The sequence below is a fragment of the Cnephaeus nilssonii genome (assembly GCF_951640355.1).
Source record: "Cnephaeus nilssonii genome assembly, chromosome: 7".
NCBI classification, from domain to species: domain Eukaryota; kingdom Metazoa; phylum Chordata; class Mammalia; order Chiroptera; family Vespertilionidae; genus Cnephaeus; species Cnephaeus nilssonii.
In genome coordinates, this window is record NC_137078.1 from 44,043,226 (window position 1) to 44,066,602 (window position 23,377).

General features: G+C 33.2%; 1 protein-coding gene across 11 annotated transcripts in view; it reads right to left on the minus strand.

The window, feature by feature from the left end:
• The window catches only part of ADGRL2 (adhesion G protein-coupled receptor L2), a 211,471-nt gene that overhangs the window by 9,976 nt on the left and 178,118 nt on the right, over positions 1-23,377 (minus strand). For all 11 annotated transcript variants that reach the window (XM_079777921.1, XM_079777924.1, XM_079777923.1 and 8 more), the window contains 9 exons: positions 17,312-17,437; positions 16,814-17,019; positions 15,576-15,749; positions 14,238-14,447; positions 13,068-13,288; positions 11,686-11,752; positions 4,770-4,861; positions 2,767-2,935; positions 96-224 (listed from right to left, as the gene is read on the minus strand). In XM_079777921.1, coding sequence (XP_079634047.1) covers positions 96-224; positions 2,767-2,935; positions 4,770-4,861; positions 11,686-11,752; positions 13,068-13,288; positions 14,238-14,447; positions 15,576-15,749; positions 16,814-17,019; positions 17,312-17,437 — 1,394 coding nt within the window. The remainder of the gene's footprint in view (positions 1-95; positions 225-2,766; positions 2,936-4,769; positions 4,862-11,685; positions 11,753-13,067; positions 13,289-14,237; positions 14,448-15,575; positions 15,750-16,813; positions 17,020-17,311; positions 17,438-23,377) is intronic.

Consider the following 23,377-nt stretch of genomic DNA (forward strand, 5'->3'; position numbering starts at 1 on the left):
GAATGAGGAGACAATAAGTGCACTTGAACAGAGCCTGTCTCGGTAGGCTTTCTATCAAGAAGGCTAAGTAAAGACGCTGTCAGAGTCCCTGTTACCTGTGTGCCAGAGGAATACCGAGCGCTGGTCCTGGTGGTGGATGCCTTCACTGAGCTGTGGGGACTCTCCGTTGGGAGGCCGCTGCAGCAATACGAGTGTCTGAAGCACTTGCCATATTCTTTTCGCACCTGCAGTGAACCACCAGGAGACCATGGGTTAATATAAACATCCTTGCTTCTCCCTTTCTCTAATTAAATAAGCAATGGAGACAACCAAGAAGTTCCACAAACATACTTCTGTGCAGAAAATAAACTGAACTTACAAAAATCAAGTTTAATTGAAACTGTTGTAATCAGAAAAAATATCTCTGTCCATCAGACTGGCTAGTAAAATCTCTTCAATGTGACATATTAGGTACTAATGCTTTATAACCTGTTATGCAAATGTTATTAATACAATAGCAATATTTTCAAAGCCTTATTTTCTCTGTATACTTAGGAACCCCAATTTTATATTTCATGCTAAGGAGGACATGAAGCGTCTGAAACTTAAATGACTGAATTAGACGCTTCAAGTCCTCCTTAGGTAGGTCAATGTACATAAACCTCTTTTATTGGATTGCATACATTTGTGGGTAACCTCTTTATAATGACAAGGCTATTTTGGCACAAGAATAAAGAAAAAAAATACTTTGATAACATGCCATTAATTATGATGGAATGTTTTCTTCATTTCCTGATGTGTTTTAACACTGAGTAAAAAGAGTCTAAGATGCCTATGCACTTCATTAGCACACAAGGGAACTATTTATGTAATTTCTATTCACATTAATGAGTTACCGTGTAATTCCCCGCCCTCCCCCCCCCCCAAGCTTGGATATAAGAATATGTCGAAAAGTTATTAGGTCTAAAAGAAAGTTTGAAGCAAACTTTAAAAAGTGAAGTCCAAACACTCGCTAAATGATAGGGCCCCTGGTGAGGTGGAACAAACTTGGGAGGAGTAGGTGAGAGTCCTGGATTCTATGCAACGATACTGGCACATAAACATGTCTTGTTGTGGCCAAGAGCCAGACTTCAAAATTATAAGACAGACAGGGAGATACTGCATAAGAAACTCTTTTTTCGAGTAGGTTACAAAACACACTCAAAGGCTTCTCCCCTCCTCACAGTTCTATGCTCTGTATCTGCCCACAAAGACCATGATTTTGACACTTATTCCTTGCAAAACTAGATAATTAAAGTCACTAGATGACCTTTTAAATCTAAGTGCACTTGCATTTTCCTCCTCTTAGCTTTATTTAATTATACCTATTAGGACAAATAACAATGGGATTGAACTTTCAAAGCATTTTCTTTGCCTAAATATGCTCACTGAAGTAGTAAACCAGGATTTAAACTAAATCACTTTGTATCATATTCTTCACAAGTCATCCTGGCAGCACCAAGAGGATGTGTCCAAGCCTAAGGAGGGTATATTCCAAAGAGCTGCAGGATGCTTTTAAATGTAATTGTAGTTAAAAAGCATAGCAAAATCTCTGTTCAATTAATACACATAACTCTATGAGAAAATAATGGCTAAGTTTCAGTTTTATCTCAAAATAACTTGGCAGATTATAAATGTGCCCGTATGCATGTACACAAAATGCTCATTTATAAAGTAAGAACTATATAAAAACCAAAGCAATTACAAAGGTTATACCTGAATCATATTTAGAAAGTTAAGCTTCAATGTTATTAAATAACACATCATACCTTATAAAAAATGTCTGCACACTTAATGGCTATTAACTACTCTGAAATGCTGCATAACCAAGACAATGGCAACGAAAGTGGTACTTTATCCAAATAACACCTCCGGTGTTGGTGTTGCCTAATGCCTATATTGCTGTGAATGTACGTTACCTGTCAGGACTGCACATTCCACTGTTATTATCTCAAAATTACAGCTTATTCAAAACTGATGGAAGTAACAACACTATCATCTTGTCAGGATTGAAAACATAATAGTTTTCACTTTCACAATTCTATTTCTCTGTTCAATTTAAGTGACCAACCAGTAATAACAGAATAAAAAGACTACACTGGATATGCAGGCAGGGAAAAGATGATACCAGAAAGGCTCGGATATTTTAGACTTAAATGGTGCTAAACTATTCTCTTGGGTTTGCAGCAGTATTTCATTTCCAAACAAACATTAATTTTTGAATCATTTTTGCTTACTCCACTTAATATAAAATCAGCACTAAATAATAAAATGTGAGATGCAAAATTATTGGATTTTAGATCTAGATCATTAAAATTACTCAAAAGGCAACATTAATATTAAATTTTTGTATGGCTAGAGCTTTTAAATTAAGGGCATGTATCCTTATACTCAACTTCATTTTGGACCACTGTATTCTCTTTATTGAGCAAATAACAAGATTATTTAACCTTTTCTTTATCTTGTATACCCTTTGCACAAAGCATTTTTATAGACCCCAGTAGCAAAGAAGACATCTTAACATAAATACCTAGTTTATAACAGCCCCAAATTGAGATCCAAAAATGATTGCTATTGAATTATTTTACATGTGAAGCCTTAATTTCCAGACATGCATTACAATTAATTTATGATTAAAAATATAACCCAATTAATAATATGCCAGTTGTAACTTAATATCTTCCCCATTATATCTGTTATTTCCACTACAAGAACAAGCAAGCAGAACCCCACGGCGTGGTCACTTACTTTCTTCTGAAGAGCACAGTGAAAGATGAAAATGAACACTCCCTGGAAAGCATTAAAGATGGTGAAGAGATATGCCATCACTATAGTCTCCTCATTAATAAAAAGCAACCCAAATGACCAGGTTAGGCCAAGAAGACACAGAAGAGCGAAAGCGCCAAGCACCCAAGACCTGAAAAAATAAAGTGAGTTTCATTCACAGGTTCAATGAGAGAACAACACACATCACACTTAAATATGAACATATCAGTAGTAGCAGTTGACTTTCTCTATGTTCACATTCAAATTCAACAGCATTTTGGCTTTAACCTTTCATTGATTAAAGAAGGAATAGTAGCATTTAGTACTGCAGCCTCCAGTGAAAACAGCAACAGCAGATATGACCTTTTTTTTTTTTTTTTACTCCAGAATAAACAAGGTATGAAAACTACATTAAAATTCAACGTGTAAAACATCCCCCAGGACTTTATTGGCTTTTATGTGCATTTTGGTATAAGAAATTAGGAGTCCTTAATGAGGTGACTCCTATCTTTTTATTCCTGTGGTGTACCCACAACACTGAGTAATGTGACACATACAGAAAGGTTAAATGGCAGATAATCAGCTCCTAAACTTCAGATTCTGATAAACTAATCTTAGGTGAACCCTAAGGTTTTTATAACTAAAGCATGAAGAAGCCTAGCTGAAATGGGACAAAAAACATGAGAACAACTTGAAAATAAAATAATTTTGGAGAAATTTCGTCATGAATAGCTTAAGGAGAAAAGAACTGTAGGAAATAGGACGGAATGAGAAGGATTTAAAGTCGGTGCATTCCATGTCTAACTAATGATCTTACTTGATAAATGGCTTATTATCTTCATAGCTAGAAAGCATTATAAGCAGAAAAGAGAAACAAAATTATTAGACAGAATTAAAATAGAAAGTAATATGAAAGCATTTATATATTTTATAAATTAGTCAAAATGCAGAGGCAAGCAATTAAAAAATAAAGGCATATTATAGTTTTAAAATACTACAGCAAATCAGACATACAAAAATAATTATAAGAATTAAGGGCAATTCATGATATTGACAGCTTTGTAAAAAATATAAATCATGCCATAAATTTGTTAATGTAGGGTTCTACCTTACCCAGGTAAGTCCGTATTATAGTAGCCATCACAAACACGGTAATTACTGGTGTAGATGAGAAGACAGAAAGAGGAAAAGGAAGAAAAGAGAGAGATGCTAAAGATTAGCTCTCTCTCTTACCATGCAACATGCAATGAAGCTGGCACTAACCTATCTAAAACTTCTAATTTTTAAAAAAACTACCCTTACTATAGATCTGCCATTTTTTACATTAAAAATATTTTTTTTGCAATCCCATTATAACCAACTTGGATAATACCTCATCAAAATTTAAATTATGGCTCATATTTAAAAAATAACTGAAAATGCTTCCATAAGCTGACTTAGGAGTCAACAACTATCAAATTTTTGTTAATTGGATAGCATTTTTCCATAGATAGGCTATTGCAGTTTTTATTCAACATTGAAATAAAACAAACATTTATTCAATTATCATAAAAACAACAGATAATCTCCATGTTAACAATAGTAATATAATGTATTCTCTTAGGAAAGCAAGATTAGAAGTAGAAAACTGCTCAGGATCCTTAAATCAAAAAAAGTCATTTAACAAAACAAACTGAATATAATCTTATCAGCCATGAAAGCAGGAACATCATTTTGAACTGCATTTTAAATTCAAATCAAACTGCTACTGTGATATGGAATTTCCACAAAGCTACTGAAACAATTTCTTGGCTCTACATCAAGACAGAAATTATTATCTAATTTTTGACCAATGTCTGTGACGTGGTCACACTGAGACTCACCCTTGTACAGGAAAACCTCATTCTGAATAATTTCTAGTTGAGAGAAGGTACTCATGGATTCCCTGTGGAGAATATCTTGCACTTAGTTTGTCAAGCACTAAGCTTAAAATACAAACTACTTACTTAATGTTCTCCAACCTGCTAGAATCAGGTTTCAAAGTGTTTGAGTGCTTCACCATTTTGCACAATGTGATCACCAGGAAGATAATATTTAGCTGTTATAACAAATAATAAAAAAAGAATTAGACCACTACAACCAAAGAATAAACAACACACTTTTGCCAATTTATTTAATGAGTTAATGCAGTTAAATACCAGAGACATGAGTATATAGTAGACAATGATTCAACTTTAGTTTATATATGCAATGATCCAGTTAAGTCTAAATAATAAAACACTCGAGCTATGTTTGATCGATTTTTTAATAGATCATTTGACATGAAATTGCAACCTCATTAAATCAGTATCATGTGGTGATGATTAAATAAATTAGATACCTAAATTAGTTTCTTTAGCTAGAGGTACTCCAGGGCCTAAAAGCCATCTAACAGAAACATTAAAGTAAATTCCTTAGGAAAGGCATTTATAGCATGTAGCTTATAATGGAGCGATTGATGGATTTGAGAACCTAAGACTTAGTTGAGAGTCTAGCTTTTGATTTTGGCTGATTAAAGGAGGGTAATAACATTTGTACAATCTACTTGTAAGGTAATTATGAGGGTCAAATGAAATAAAATATATGAAACAGCTATATAAAGTAAGATAAACATATATACATGTATATTTTGCTATTTATCTATTAAAAGCCATCAGTTCTTTTTTACTAGTCTCTATATTGTATGGAAACAGGTAATTTCTGAAAAAGGCTCTTTTGAGTCCCTCTAAAACATTCAGCCAGGGCAAAAAATTGATGTGCAAACTGGGCAAGATGAAACCTGACATGGAAGGAAGGTTTGGGAGATAAACACAAGTGAACTCAGAAGAAAGGAGTTGGGTTTTGACTGAGGAGAGGTAAAGGTTTGTAGTTTGCATTTGCCTCTAGTCACCTGGCAGAATGCTGGACAGAGGGAGGCAGTTCCATTTTTATGCTGTAAAAATAGAACTATACTAGGCTGGTCCTGGATTTATTATTATTTTTAAATATATTTTTATTGATTTCAGAGAGGAAGGGAGAGGAAGAGAAATATAGAAACATCAATGATGAGAATCATTGATCCACTGCCTCCTGCACGCCCGGGGATCGAGCCCACAACCGGGGGCATGTGCCCTTGACCGGAGTTGAACCTGGGACCCTCCAGTCCTCAGGCTGATGCTCTATCCACTGAGCCAAACCAGTCATGGTTGGTCCTGAATTTTTTGATATTTACTTCGGATCATTCTTTTAAAAAAGGCAAACCAATTTTTTTTGTGTGTGTGTGTGTGTGTGAGCTGTATATAACTTAAAGACAGTACAAGCCCAAATGGTATATTCAGGAAAAGGCTCACTGAATGTAGGATGAAAGCAATTTCTTGGTGGTAGGTAATAGATAAAACTTTGTTAGAGTAACATGATTCTTTTTACTAAGTCACCACACCATGTGACAAAATGATACCATATCTTAGCCGTTCATCACTATATTAGAAAAAAAGATACAGGGCAATAAATAAAATTTCTAAGTCCTTCCTGATGAGTCTAGGCACACAGCAAAGGCTTTACGCTGTTTGTCAGTCATTTTGCTCACTGTGCTGTATTCCTCTTAGATGTAGAATTTCTTCTTAATGGAAAAAAATGAGGTTAAATAGGCACAATTTGCAAGTGTTGGCCGATAGTGTTCTATGTTAATTACTTAAGAACAAAAGAAGCTCCTTGTTTAAACTAGTAGTTAAAATTAATTTCTTAAAATACTTATAAAGAGAAAAAGCAAAAGCATTTGTAAAAACACTTCTCTAGTTTTACATTCTGAGTATTTTTTCAGTTGGTCACAATATAAATAAATGCTTACACTTTCAGGGATATGCACTGTCATACATTTTATTCAACAAATATTTACTGACTTTATTAAACGGATGTGCTTACTGTATTGTAGACACTTTCTGCCTTGGAAAAAATTAAAGCGGTCTTTCAGGCAGCACAGTAAATATTTGATTTCGTTTTAAAAAAATTATGACACAGTATATCTTTAATTTTTTTAAAAGGCAAAAACAACAGTGTTATTTTTTTTAATTTTATTTTATTTTATGCAACAGTAAACCTTAACTAGTAAATTTAAGGAATGGTTAAAAACAAGCTCTAAATATCCTAAAAACAAACAAACCAAAACCCATAAAAACAGACAAAGTGACTACAACTCTTAGATAAGAAAGGCTGCTTTGTCAAGTCAAAGTTAAAATCCTTTAAGCCTCTTGACCCTTCTTGTTGAATGTCCTAATGAAACTACTTTTTTCTTTTATTCCAAACTTTTGGACCTAGGTTGTCACTCAACCTTCCTTTTCCTTGAACAATTTCCTGAAGCATAGGTAGATCCTCAATTTGGTGTTCATTATTTTCTAAGCACATTAATTATCCCCTAAAGATAAAACAGTAGTAGTAGTAGTAGTAGTATTAGTAGTAGTAGTAGTAGTATAGTCCAGGGTGAAAAAAATGTTATTACCCACGACAATATATAAACTGTAAGAAAATAAAGAATGTGAATGTGAAAAAAATGTGGATGTATAAAACTATTATGCTATGAAAAGAAAATGAGTACGAATGTGAAATCTTGGAGGTGAACCCATCCAAACATATTTTTCAATGGAGAAAATCAGGTAAAAATCAATAATACATTTTTCAATAAACATAAAATCTAAGTACATAAAAATAGAATTAAAGCTAAGTATGATACAAAGACATTTCCATCTTGTTAAGACTGAAGACTAAACAAGTAGAAGGTGCCACAGAAAACATATCTTATTTCATCCTAAAAAACAGACTGCTAGATGCATTTTCCCTTCCTCTCTCTTTCCCCTACTGAGGTTAACATTATATGTGTGTGTATGTTTTCTAGCCAGGACATACATGGCTCTTTCCAGCCAAATACTTCTGTGTTGCTGCTTCTTTTTTTTTTTTTCCCCTTTAGGTTAGAGTAAGTGATTTCTTTTTTCTCACTTTTATTTCTTCCAATTTATTTTCCTGTGTTTGGTATGCATTTAAGAAGTAAAACACAACCTTCACACATGGAATCTCCCCTATTTCTCACTGGGAGGCAGGAAAAAAGACCAGGAGAGAAGCGGGTCTCTTCTCCCTTCAATGCAACACAGCCACTTTTCACCCCCACTCTTGTTCTTTGTTTTTTTTCTTTCCGACACAACTACTACTGAGTTTAAACACAGTGATTTTGGGATAGATTGGAGAGTGTTATGCAATGGTGAGAAAGGAAAAAGACAGTTACAAAGATTTGTCTAAACCTGGTAGGTACATGCCATTATTCAATCCTTCCCATAGAAGCCCCCAATAAGCACAGGTTATATAGATTGTGTTACATGTTGTATGGCAACTCACCAGCCTAACTGTCCATACTAATGACTAATTCTGGAGATGAGGCAGCACAACTAGGAATTAATCAGGTTTTAATTCCATTCTGTGTGTGTGTATGTACATGCACATGCACGTGTACACAGGTAAACAGCTATATAGTCGTCTCAACAGAATTATATGCAAGAGACTGAAAGCAAATTCAGAAGAAAAATATTTTCCTATCCAGCTAAAAAATAGTAAATCACCAAATGGGGGGATTCTTTCTCTTGCCAATAATGCATAATGTTCTTTTACCTACCCCAAAATAATTTTTTATAAATTATTGTTTTAATAATCTTCCAGTATAATTTGCTGATAAAAGTCATCACCACTTAATGACAGGCACAGCTAGTCATCACCCATATTGATGACATGAGAAATTTTAAAATACAAAAAGGCTCCACAGATTACAGGAACGCACAGTTTGCATTCCAGTCATCAACCTGCTCAATTGGATCACATCCGCCTGAGCTTAGCAGCTTAAAATTCATTCCACAGCTGGCAGTGCTGACATGGATATGATAAGACAGAAGCACAGAAACACCACTCTGAAGTAACCTAACTGAACCACACATGTTCTGACCCTTTTTGTCCTCCCTGGAGCTTTTGCTACCTGGCAAATGCAACTCTAAAACTGCACTTGTATCTCCAGATCTTTGCTGTTAGCCAAGCAGAAACCTATTTCTCCCAGGGACTGGCAGCCAGAGAGGTGTTCTCTGAAGAAGACTTCTAAATGAGTGTGTGAGCTGAACTCTTACTGAACTGAATTAATTATTAATGATGCAGATGGAGCTGTCCAAATGATAAGAATAGCTCCTGAGGTGTCATGATCCAAGCTTTCATTAAACCATTTCAGGCATACTAATGGTTTCCCACTGCTCATTACTTGCAAGCACTTTTCTCATAGACATAATAACTCTAGTGGCCTGTAGGCGAGACACTCAATAGAAACATAGAAGTAGGAAGTTTTATCTTCCATAGCATGTTATTTTTCTTCATAGAACATTATGAAAGATGTACACTTGTTTAATATTACTAAGTTAAACGGTTTCAATTCAGAAAAATTGGAAATGAAAAACTTGTTATAAGAATACTCCTTAGGCGGTGGAGGGTGGGTAGAGAGAGATTAATCGGGGGAACTTATGTGCATTTTAGCATAGCCCATGGATACAGACTAAATAGTGTGGTGAAGGCCTGGGAAGGGTGGGTATGGGGTGGAGGGGAATCAATGGGGAAACAAAGGAGACATCTGTAATACTTTCAACAATAAAGATAAATTTTAAAAAAAGAGTACTCCTTAAAAATGTAGAAGATACTATACAATTTATATTACTAAGATTTGTGTCTAAATTGCCTTTTAAAGGTCCTGTATTACCAGAAGAATATATGCAGGTAAATCTATTAATATTCAACAAACCGGTATTCTACAATGGTATCATATCTCAATTTAGGTTACATGCAAGATAATGTTTTACACACTATTCCACTCTGTCTCTGTGCTGGGACGATTAGAGGGCAAAGCAATTGCAAGAGAAGAATCACTCTCAGGATCTTTAACTGTGATTGCTACCTGCTGTTTTGTTTTGTTTTAAGTTGGCAACACCGTTCCCCAAAGCCCTTCACATCTCAACTTAAATGATTTGGTAGAGGATAATAATGACACTGTAAATGGGCAATATAATAAAATGTCCTTTACCTTTTCTTACTGAAAATTGAGTATATGTGAACATTAACTCCTTCTGCCAAATGAAACCATTTTTATTGTTCTAAAGTCAGTATTTATCTTTAGAGATAGAAAATAAATAAAACTGCAGTACAAAAGAATTAAACACATAAAGACCAAATATCCCTAAAATGGTCTTTAAAATGTTCAAAATATCAATATATTTGGTCAAAGGCTAAGGGGGAAAAAAAGAAGCGTGTGTCTTTAAGGACTGTATCCTTTCATGTTAGCTATTTGTCTTATAACTCAACCTAGGCTTAGGCTGTGTTAACATAAGTAAACCAAGAACGAAAACTGGGACAAGCATCTGGATTGAATAATTCCAAAGAGAAATCACCTTTCCCGGCAACACTTTTCCTGGTCTGATTCATACAGGCATTCATCTCAGGTTTTCATTTGACTTTGTATAATTGTGTTAAAAATTCATTTTAGTGACAAACGTACATACACTTAAAGTAGTTTTAAATTTCCTTGAATTACTAAAATTTTTCTCAACTTTATGAAACACTAGTTAACCATAGAACTATCCTGAGAAGCTCACTTGTGTCACTTTTTAAAGAAAAAGAATGCTTAAACAGTAATAAAAATATATAGGCAATATTTAAACTTGTTTATGTTTCCTTTTCAATCTTATAATGGTCAATAACACCTATTTCTAACAAATTAAGACTATAACTGAGTGAAAAGTTTTAAATACTGAAATCCAAATATATTTGCTACATTCTTTTATTTTTACTATATTTCAAATATTTGACTAACAATAATGGAAGAAGTTTAAAAAATACCTTAATGCCACTATACTTATATCAAATTTATTTTAAAATACAAGTTATTTGGTATTTTAAGTCTTAGAAAAGTAACTTTATTTCTAATAAAGCTAAATTTGACTTATTATTCACTCATTAATCTAAGCTTAAAATATATTTTTGACAATCATATACTTTACAAAGCGGTCCCCTCAATATTTCACGTACCCCCTTGGCACCATACATAGTTATTACAATATTATTGACTATATTCCCTCTACAATACTTTACATCCCTGTGACTATTTTGTTACTACCAATTTGTAGCTCTTAATCCCTTCACCTTTTTCACCCCCAAAGTGCCTCCACTCTGGCAACCAACAGTCTGTTCTCTGAAACTAATACAAAATAATACTGAATGCAAACTTTAATTGAAAAATAAAGTAAAATTAAAAACTACCCTAAAAAGAACTCAGAATATGGACATTTATTTAAAAGTACTAAATTACTGTGTGAAAATTAAGATAGTAAATATTAAGCTAATTTTCTTTCACTTTCATAAAACATTCATTTAATTCATAAATGCCATAAAGGCTTGGTACAACACTAATATTATAGACTTTGGAGACAGAACTTCCTGAATTAAAACTCTTAGCAAAAACACTCCACTACCTAAAAATAAAATGTGCTATACGTATCAGTTTTTCCTTTATAATTATCAATCTAGTTTCAAACCATGCAATCTTAACATGTTTTACATGTGAGTAGATTTTCAAAGATTATGACATGACATTTTTTGTCAAACTAAATTAAAAATAAGAAAAAGTACTTTTTACAGGAGAGACTACTAATTAGTAAGTGTATAAACTCTCAATAATGGTATAATATTTAAAATATTCTATATAATTTTATCCCATAAGCTAGATGGGTTTATAATCATTGAAAGCATAGATAAATAACAATAAAACAAAGTATCCCCTTTTCAATAGCACTGCTAAAGCAGCAAGCCAAAAATGAAGGGAAAGTAGGGTCTGCTTACCAGAATAATGAAAGTAACAGGTCCAATGAAACTCCATATAAAATAGTTATCAACATGAAGCCAGCAACTATTATGGAAAGAAAAATAATGTAATAAGTAGCTTCAATGGATATTCAACATGACAAGGAAAATATAAATTTTAAAATATAATAAAACTGCATTTACATTTGCCTTTGAAAATTCATTTATCATGGGCAAGAACAATTTTATTAATTCTAGGCTGAGTTTCACTTGAAAAACAGCAATATATTTACTTCAAACTACTGGTTTTCATTTCAGGTTTTAAATCTGATAAAGACACAGTTATGTTTGTATAAGGGAATAATAAACCCCACCACACCACAATCCCTAATTCTTAAGATCACTGACTTTACTAAGAAAAACTTGAAACTCAACATTCCAAATTGTCTCATCATTTTAAAACTATCTTCAATTTTTGTTTTTCAGATCTATATGTGAGCTAAAGTGCTTAATCCTAGGAAACATAACAGACAAACAATGCATATGTTTGTTGCAAAACTGCATAGCATAAATAAAATACCTCACCTGGGAATGGATAAATATTGGGGGGTTAGGGGGAAATTCAAAGCATAGACTCATACAGTATTAGAGTAAATGATGCATAAACTTATTAAGACAGATTTTACTTAGTGGTTCATTTTTCACATAACACTGAATCCCCACTGAATTTCTTTTATTTGTCTTTCATCATCTGTACAGTCAAAAAAGCTTTCTTTAGTCCAAAGAATCTTTATATAACTAATTTTATCAAAGGAAAAAATAAACAGAATTAGAAGGCAAATTCATGCCTCTAGCAAATAAAGTCCTTAGAAACATGGCTATGTCCTACTTTCTGTCACTTTCCATAAATATCTATATTTTTATAAATGAAAGACAGTGACTTATTATAATCCTTTCAAACTGCCTGATAAAATATTATCAAAGTAAAACATATGGGAAGGAATGTGCTACTGTCACAATTCAGAATGAGAGTTAGCTGGAGGGCTGGCTGCACAAAGAGAACTAATGAAGCATTAGCTTAAAACTGAGTAGTTAGACCTGTCAGATGCTTTAAGTTCAGAAGGATTTTTCTTAATATCTTTCTAAGGCCAAAAAGTTATTTACTTTTTCAATTTGTTTCAGGTCAATCTTTTGTATTAAAAAAGAAAGTCCATAATTTAGAATCTGCCTTACCAGAGTACAAATCCTCTGAACCTAGAAAATTACAAAAGACTTGATTGTAATTTGCACACGGCATGCCCATTCTCTTCCAATAAAGCTTTCAGAGGCTATTTCAGTCTGTCAGGGAACCTCACTGACAGCTAACAGGCTTTAAAAAATTATTCACTTGAAAAACACTCAGGTCGCTTGCAATTACTTACGCTTTTTCTGTTCCATAGCTCTTATAGTCAATAGCAGCTGAAACTCCAACCACTGTGGCAGGAAACAAGTAACCAGCAACATAGTAATATTTCTTCCTTGAATATTCACTTTCAAAAACTTCAACTAACATTAGATAGAGCTGCACACCTTCTAAGCACATCCAGGCAAAAGCAGCCAAAAAGAAAAAGTGTAGAAGTCCTGCAAATATTGAGCATGCAATCTATAAAGAAAAAGAAAAAACAAAACAAAAAGAAGAACACATGAATGTAAACAGTCCACTTCAGACTTGTAAAACAGTCAGTCACTGATGGTGCTCACTACTATCTTTAAAAATATATCATTATTTAAATACTGCTTCTTTAAAATTTTTTTTCAAAAATGGAAATGAGTTACAAACACTGCCAAATTTGGAAAGTATAATTAATGCTTATAGTATAATGCCAGGTGTGCTAGAAATTTCACCACTCTAAAGCATTACAATTTGTAGTGAAATTTTTAAAAGATTAAAGAAATAAAAAAGCATCTTAATTTCTCTTCTAGAATTATCCATGATTAACTCTTAATACTCTACTTGCAGATGATCTATTTCATTATAGAACAGTTGTTTCCATATATACTATTTCTATTTTTTTCTATTCTAGAATTTAAAAAATTAGCTTTAATGACAAATACCCCAGCTCTAATGACCTAACATTACTTTCCTGTCATATGTAAAGGATTCTTAAATTCAGCCCAGTATAGATGAATATAGGGTGAAAATTAACTAATTATTAAGTTCTGTTCATAACATGGAAAAGTCATAATGAATAAAGTGCTCAGAATATGAAGAAATGATCACTGGTCAGAATAACTATGTGAGAAAATTAAAATGGTAAAAACAGAATCTTTCCATTCAGGTATCCCAGCATTCTTCTAATCAAATTATGTGTCTTAGTAACAAACCCAGAAAAATGTCAACTGTACCTTAATATGAGGAATGAATGAACTCATAATTTTTCTTAATGATTGGACTGCCTTTTAATTTACTACAAATTATCCTTCAATTGTGCCATGTCAATTAGACTGTTAACAAGGTCAAATATTAATATCAGCATACAAGGATGAGGGGATTCACACTTGTCATCATAATTTTCAGAGATTCAAGGTCAATAAACTGAAGGGGTGCTTACCATGTAGTCTGTCTTATCAATGCCTATTAGAAAAATAAATTCAGCAATGAAAAGGTTGATACAAAGATTCTTGTGAATTGTATTACGGTCACTCTGGAGACCACGGAAAAAGCAGAAGGTGAAAATGCAGATAGCCAGGCAAACAAGGGAAATGACAATTCCCACCCAGGTGATGACTGTCAGGAGTAATTCGTGAACTCCATCTTTGTACTGAAAATAAAAACATAAAAAAAAGTTAATATTCCTCATTACATCAACTCAAGGTGAGATAGTTTTCACATGTGATAGCTCATCTTTTAAAACTAAACCCTCTGAACACTCATGTGTGCTCAAACAGGGCTCAATACAAAAAAGAAATATTGATCATACAACACACTCAATATTATCAATATTTATATCCAAAGATGACCTATGAAAGTGGAAGAATTTACTAGAAAGTAATCCAATTATTTCAAAATGATTGAAATTATTACCTAAATAAACATAGAAAATACAAAATAATAAAGAAGATTAAGTTATGATTAAAAAATGATATTTAAATAGCCTTTCCAGTTAACATATGAGTGAAATTTTAAGTTTTTACTTTCTCTTTGGGTTTTTATATTATACGAGAGGCCCAATGCCCGAAATTCGTGCAAGAGTAGGCCTTCCTTCCCACCGCCGCCAGCACCTGCTTCCCTCTGGCACCCAAGACCCAGGCTTCCCTCCAGCCCCGGCAGGCACCCGGGACCAGGGCTTCCCTTGCAGCCCCGGCTTTGTCCAGAAGTTCATCCGGAAGGACGTCCGGTCTAATTAGCATATTACGCTTTTATTATTATAGATTTTGTACTAAGACACAAGTACACAACAGTTCTGAGAGCTTTCATGCTATGTTTCTTAAAGTATTTTTATCTTCTGGCTATTTTTTTCTTAATCACATAAAGAAATACTAAGGAACATACCAGAAACCATTCTGACCTTTCAAAATCTGCAGTTTTGCAGTGAGCAAAATGATTAGGAAACTTAAAAGTTGTGAAATAAGATTCGAACTTCAAGAGGAGGTGGGTATGAAACTTTAGAGCCCTCTCTCTTTAGTATGACCACCTTCAACCCCTGACCACCTCTGCCAAACACCTGCCCCAAGGAGAAAAACTCAGAATAAGTCTGTAAAGCACATGGTTTTGAGAAGTAACAATACAGTGCCAAGGCTTCCTAAAATACATGGCCAGTGTAGAAACAGTAAGAAATCCACATTACTCTGTCTGCTTTTTAGTTACGATTAGCACCCAAAGCAGGGATTGTCACCGAAGCTGTTTGGAATCTCTGAGGTTTTTCTCTGCTACTAATTAAAATACTTACTGCAATTTCCCTGTGGGCCATAAGAATTGCAAAATTGGTTAGGTGGCTGCATGCACACGTTGTACGAGTTTTATTAGTGTCAACCAGCTTGCAGCCCTGGGTAGACCAATATCCCATCATAGTTCTCTCTGAGTAGTTCCAGAAGGAGCAGTTTGCATTGAAGTAATTGTCAGGCTGGGAAATAAAGTGACAAGATAAAATTAGGATTTTTACACTCTAACATGGCAATAGCAATTGTTTAATATGTGTAAAAGGTAATTTAGATTAAACTTTGTAAGTTTCAGACTATAAAATTTTTCATCAGCAAAAGTGTAGGCTATGCTACGCAAGGCAGATATCTAACTTAAGAGGAGCTTTATAGTCCGAAACACTCTAAAGTGTACCCTAAATTACCAAAGACCCATTTTACACAATTACAATTTCCATCTTATGATTTTATATATTGATCACACATTAGAACCATTTCTTTTCCTTTTCTGACAAAATCAGACCCATGGATTTGTTCTAAGAATACTCTGTAAGGACCAAGTGTTTTAAAATCCATTTCCCATGTAGGGCTCATGTTTGTTCTCAGTGACACATTTGCAACATCAGGATTCTTAGAAGACTGAATCAACTGCAGCAGATATAAGACATGAATAGCCACACACGTTTATTTTTCTTTGCCAATTTTGGAGGTCCACTGGGTTATCTGTGGGCACACATTCACTCTATGTTTAACAACAGCCCAAATTCTTCAGTCTTCCAACACAGTGTAATTCTTTAACTACCAACTTGCATTCTAAGGCATATCTCTTCCATCCTAGACTTGATAATATCCGGGCTTGATAACAATTGGGTCAAATATGATCAGAAAAACCAAAAAGCGATCTGCCACACTAAAAAGGCAGAGTCCTGTCAGTTAACACTGGGCTCTCCTGCTGCTAAGGTAAGAGTTGATTGTCATTCTAAAACAAATTATAGTCATTTACATTTTCCTGTTGATTACTGTATTAGCTTTCATTAAAAATACATTTAAGTTGTAATAATCACTAAGCCTCATTTAAATTTATGTTCACAGACTTAAATATACTTTCCTTCTGACCTAGTCCAACATTTGAAATTCTAAAGGCAAGATCCTTTCTTTCCACTCCGTCATCTCCCCATTCCCCTTCTCCCCTTCCCCAGCAGGTCAGCTTTGCTTTCCTTCCTCACTGGTTTTCTAACCTTCCGCGACTTCATTAACATACATAACTTACATCAATGTGTGGCAGGGTAAAAAGCACAGGATCTGTCAAGTACACTCGGCTGGATTCTTTATTGATTGAAACCGAAATGACGTGGGAATTCACTGCAATGGTGCTATTACGACCAATAAAGTCAGCACCCAGTTTTATGGTTGCATTTTCTGTACTGAGGAACTGTCCCAGGCTCCGGTAAATGATGAACACCAACTTTGCAAGCCCTAGGAAAGTAAAAACAGTCACATGACTTACAGTTAACACACTTATGAATTAAAAAAAAAAAAAAGATACATTAAAATAAGAATAAAATGAAAAAAAATCCTTATGGAAAATCTTTATTTCGATTGAGTTCATTGGGAAACAGTAAGGCATTATTTTAAATCTGCTGTTAAATGTTAAGGTGTATTTGTTATATCAGGAGTCAAATACTCAGTATTTTAGACCTAACAGGTTTAAGCGAACAAAAAAAAAACACACACAACCTGTCAGTTGTTAAAGACGGTTCCACCTTACCATTCCTGCTGTTCTGTTTGACAGTGTTTGCAGAGAGCTGGATTGAGCTGCCTGCTCCTTTGATGCCCAGAGGAAATTTGAAGTCCTGAACCTGTCCTTCTGTACTGAGAACTGCAACTTCCAGGACTGCGTGAGGCAAAGGAATAAAGGAGGAGGAGTAAGGAGGCATTCTTTAAACTACAAAGAGCAAATGATAATTGCATGAAAACTACTGTTTCTTTTTATCTACTTACAAAACTTTACGGTTAGAGCTCAACAAAATATGAACCAAATTACTCTAAGAAGTTCTTATGCCTTGACTACTCTGAAAAATTTCACATAATCATTTTGATGTATTTCATATATTTCCTGTAAGCATTTTCTTTTAGGTTTATATTTTTGTCATGAATTAATTCCAGACTTTTAGCCTATGAATATGAATAATATATGAATTCATAATACAAAATTTTCAGTGTTGTATTTAAATGATTAAACAAAAGTATTTCAAAATGATATCTTGGCTCCTTATGTTAAAAAACTTTTCAATGGTTATTTGCTTGTCAAGGGTAAAACTATGAAGTATAAATTTGAATGTCTCTATTGCATGTACTAGTATACATCTATTTACATGTATAAGATATGTTTTAATACAGAAGACTCCACAGGTCAGTTTTGCAGTAATAGATTTTTCTCTAATTTCTAAAAGTGGTAAGACCAGCTAAGTTTACTTATGAGAAAATGTCTGGCATGATATTAAAACTCCCCATTAATTTTCACTAGTAACTATCAATCTGTACATATTTATGTTGGGCAAAATAGGCCCTATGGGTCAAATCTGGCCTGCCACCTGCTTTTAGAAATAAAGTTTTATTGGAACACAGCCATATTTACATTTTGTCTTATGGCTGCTTTGGTGCTACAATGCCAGTTAAATATTTGCAACTTAGACCACATGGACTGAAAAGCCTAAAATATATACTATTTGGGCTTTCACAGTAAAAGTTTGTCAACTAAGGGTAACACATACACTAAATAATTCAATAAATAAAATTCACATATATTTTTCCAAAGTACACCCTCTCTAATGGTGTATATATCCTTGCATAGTTATTTCTATACTTAGATAAACACGTATGTTCACATACACACATACAACGATGCATTTACTCCCTTTCTTTTTACAAAATGGGCTTATGCCATTATAGAGTAACTCTTGAATACTAATATTTTTTTTTACTTTTTATCTGTCACAACTTTGTTTTGTAAAATACATATAGATTTATTTGTAAATATAAAATTATAATGCTGGGAGATTTTTATAAGCTATCAGACCACATGTCAAACATCTAAAATACAAGTTTATAATGAGAGTCATATAACTCCTAGAAGTCTATCAGCTGAAGAGGTTGGCTGAAATACTTATTTTATTGATCCATGCTTAGAAAGATTAAGCTGATGAGCAGGTGAATGGTCTCTCCTTATATCAGATTCCATGTATGCGGGTCGGGGATTAAGGGGGAAAGAAGAGTGACAAAAATATGCATCTAATATATACCTCTCTTTTCCTTTCACTAAAAGGCACTCTATTATTCTCAAAACAAGATGGAAGACAGGATGAAAAAAGGAAATCCTCTTGAATTTCATGAAATGTTCCAAATACAGATATATATGTACAAAGAGTTAATTTCATTCAACAAATATTTACTTATTAGAGTTTAAAAATTAAATATATAGATGCAAAAGTATTTAGTAAGTTTATACATACTTTAAGTACAACATCCTGAACAAACTGAGTTTAACTCAAAAAATCTTCCAGAAATTAATGCATTAGAAAATATATTAATGGCCTGACTGGAGGGGCTCAGTGGTTGAGCATTGACCTGTGAACCAGGAGGTCATGGCTGGATTCCCAGGTAGGGCACATGCCCAGGTTGCAGGCTCGAACCCCAGTGGGGGACGTGCTGGAGGCAGCCAATCAATGATTCACACCATTGATGTTTCTATCTCTCTGTCCCTCGCCCTTCCTCTCTGAAATCAATAAAAATATATTTTAAAAAAGACAATATAGTAATGTAATTTACCAAATTAAGATAAAGCATAAAGAATTAAACAAATTCTAATACTCATTCAATATAAGAAATCTTTACAAAATAATAGGAATGAAAAAAAAATTTTTTTTGCTCAGATAAAGGTTCTGGTGTCAGATAATGGGTACCTTTCTAAACTTAGAGCAAACATGGTGAAAAACTCTGGAAGCATTCCTTTTAAAGTCAGGACGATCCCTATCACAGGTTTTATTTAGCACTGTGCTAAAAGAAGAGCTAATGCAGCAATTCAAGAAAAACAAAAGCTATAAAGACTGGAAGGAAAAAGCAAGTTTTATTATTTACAGAAAACATAATTAACAACATAGTAATCTTGAGGGAGACTCCATATACTCTAAAAAGAAAAAGAATTTGGCAAGGCTGCAATCAGCAAAATTAACTGTGTTCCTATAGACCAAGTAACAATTAGAATATGTAATCTTAGAAAAATTAAAGTTAATAAAATTTTATCTTAATTACAATAAAAATAAATAGTGTAGTTCCCAAGGAATAAACCTGATAAAAGAAAAGTACAAGATATTAATGGGAAAAAACACAGAACTTTATTAAAAGATCTAATAACAAATGAAGGATTTTTTATGGTCTTCCTTGGGAGAACACAATAAATTTGTGACACTTCTTTTAAAATCAATCTATAAACCGAAGTCTAATTCTAATAAAAATTCCAACAAGATTTTTTTGAGTACGAATAACTTGACAATCTGATTTTAAATTTCACGTGGGGGAGCCACGCCAAAAGCAGGCCAGGCAATTAATTCCTCACAGAACAGAACTGAAAGAACTCACCAGACAGTAATAGTATTGAAACAAAACCAAAGCAGCGACGCCTAACACATACTCCTAACATGGACATAAACTTGATATATGACTGAGATATCATTACAAACCAATAGGGAAAGGAATGGATTATGCAACTACAAATACAAGTATTGAACAACCGATTATCCACATGGAGAGAAGATAATCAAATTAGTTACCTCCCACATACATAAACAAAAGTTAATTTCAGGTGGATTAAAAGCATAATTGTAAAAAAGGGAAGTTTTATAACTTCCAAAGAAAATACAAGATCTTTGTAACTGTAAAGAAGATTTTCTTGAGCAAAACACAAAAAAAGAAAATACTTCTTAAAAAGATAATAGAAGCACAACCCTAAAAGAATAGACTAATATATTTTACTTCATTATTCTGTAAAACAAAAGAAGTCATAATGAAAGTAAAAAAGAGAAGGCATAAATAAAAAATACATATTTGCAAACTATATAATTCTCAAAGAATTAGTGTCCAGAATGCATTATCCACAGAGAAAGAGGTATATAGGTACAAGTTGTAGACAACAAATTTACTGGAGAGAAAATGAAAAAAACCAATAAATGCATTAAGTAGTCAAAGAACTGCAAATTAAAACAATAATGTGATCAAGTCAAACCTATTAAAATGACAAAGTTTATGTCAATAATAAAGTGTTAACAAAGACAGTGGTTGAGAATGATGGTATTACAGGTGAGAATGTAAAATAATAAAACTATATTGGGAAGCAATTTGGCAGTATTTAGTAAAGTTGAAGATGGGCATGCCTCACTCACAACCAATGCTGTAGATAGGATTTTAATGTATTTCTCTGTCCTATTTTTCAAATTCATCACAGTATTGACTACAATGAGAGGAGACGGGGAGAAAAGTAAGAGAGCATAGAGGGAGAACTACCGCTTCTGCCAGGAGACCCATCACATTGTAGGCTCCATCACCCTGAGTCCAGGGTAAACATAACTTGGAGCCCACAGAAGATGACAGGGAGCAGGCCAAAGCCCAGCCTGCAGTGGTGACGCAGCATGATGAGTATAATCCCCCTTCGTTGTTGTGAGATGCTGTGACTTTGGGCGTTTTGTTACTGCAATGTAACTAAGCTTAAACTGACATGAAATCATGCTGGCTGCTAAGCCCATTGGGAGAATAAATGATAGTGAATTTTATAATGGATAATACTTAAACACCTAATCAATGGCAAGATACAAAGACAAGCAAACATGTGCCTCTTGAATAGGATTCAACAGAAAGTTCTGGGGGAGAGAGGGGAGATAAGACTTAAATCTGACCTGATCAAGCCTCCTGATATAATTTTCAGTATATATCATTCATGATAAAGTGGTATCAGAAGGATGAAATAAGCCAAGTCCAGAATGTGGGGTATTTTACAGAACAAATTACCCGCTCAATTTCTTCAACAAAAATGAAAATGGTTTTAAAAAAATAACTGTATGGATAAATGGCTTTTAATTAAAAGAGACTAAATCATTGAATCAATCAAATGTCTGACATGAACTTATAAAAAATTAAGTTATTAAGTATTAAAAAATTTACAAAAATCAAGTAAAATTTAAGTACATGTTTGTTATCTTTTGAAGCTATTTTTGTTAAATTTTAAAGTATGAAAATGACATTGTGTTTTCTTAAAAAAAGTATAGGATATTTACCAAAGTATTTACAGTAATAATAATATGATGTTAAAATTTGCTTTAAAATAATAACAATAACAAGAAGAATAAGTGAAACAGGATTAGCTTAGATGTTGAATTAAAAACTGCTTCTCTCAAGGTATCATTAAAAAAATTCTTTTAAAATCACATACTGAGGGAAAACATTCAGAGTATATACACTTGACAAAAGATTTGTATTAAGAATATATAAAGAATCTTTGTAACTTATTACTAAAAAGACCAACAATCTAATTAAAAATTAGCAAAATACATGAACAGACACTTCACAAAAAGATATATGAAAGTCCAATAAGCGCACCTGTAAAGTTGAATGAACAGTTATCAATAAAATGTAACTTAGCAATCAAACAAATGCGAAACAAAACCAAAATGAGATGCCACTAGACTAAAATTAAAAATACATTTGAGAAGACAATCCTAAATGTTGGTGAAAATGTGGGGCAACTGGAACTCTCATTGTTGTTAAGAGTAAAAAATGGTACAATGACTTGGGAAAAGAGCAGCTTTAATAAAATTGCAGTCAAAAAGTGGAAATTACTTAAATGTCTAATAAGTGAGTAAATATACAACTAGTGGTATGTCCTTATGATGAAATACTACTCGGCAATGAAAAGGATGGAATTACTGATGCTCACACCAACATAGGTGAATCTCAAAAACATTTTTCTGAGTAAAAGAAGATCAAAATCATATATTATATGATTCCATTCAACTAAAGGTCCAGAAAAAGCAAAACTAAACTATAGAGACAGAAAACAGATCAGTGATTGTCTGGAGCTGGGGATACCAGGAGACTGACTGGAAAAAGAGCATCAAAAACCCTTTTGAGGTGGTAGAAATGCTGGCCATGCTGTTAGTTAAGTAGGTGTACATTTGTCAAAACTCATCGAACTGTACAGCTGTTCTTATTGTATATAAGATAAGAAATAACTCAAAGTTGACTTTTAAAAGCTATACCAGATATAATTATAGCAGATATAATTATACCATTTTTATAAAGTCTTACATAAGGGTAAACCATACAATATAGTACATTAAAGACTGAAGGAGAAATCACTAAAGAGAAAAAACAAATTGTCTTAATAACCAAAGACTTTGTAACTACATTCTAAATTTAGGTAAGAGCATCAAGAGAGTAAGAACATAAAAGGATAATGGGCCATGTTAGTCCTCTGTCTAAAATGAGAATAAGTTGAATGTATTCCTCATACTAACTCATGTATAATATTTGTCACAAAATTCTTTTTATCTTAGAAATAAAAAGACATATTATATTAGAATATGTAAAATGACTTTCACAGTGATAATTACTTGGGTAATCAATATATGTATACAGTAAGTTCAGGCATTGTTTTTGAGAAGTCAAACATGTATATTACATTCTATAAGAATCTCCACCCATAATGTTCCTTCTGTAAATAAAAACAATTTTTTAAGTATAAAGCATACTCCTTTAGAACTCTAAAAAAAAACACATAGATGTT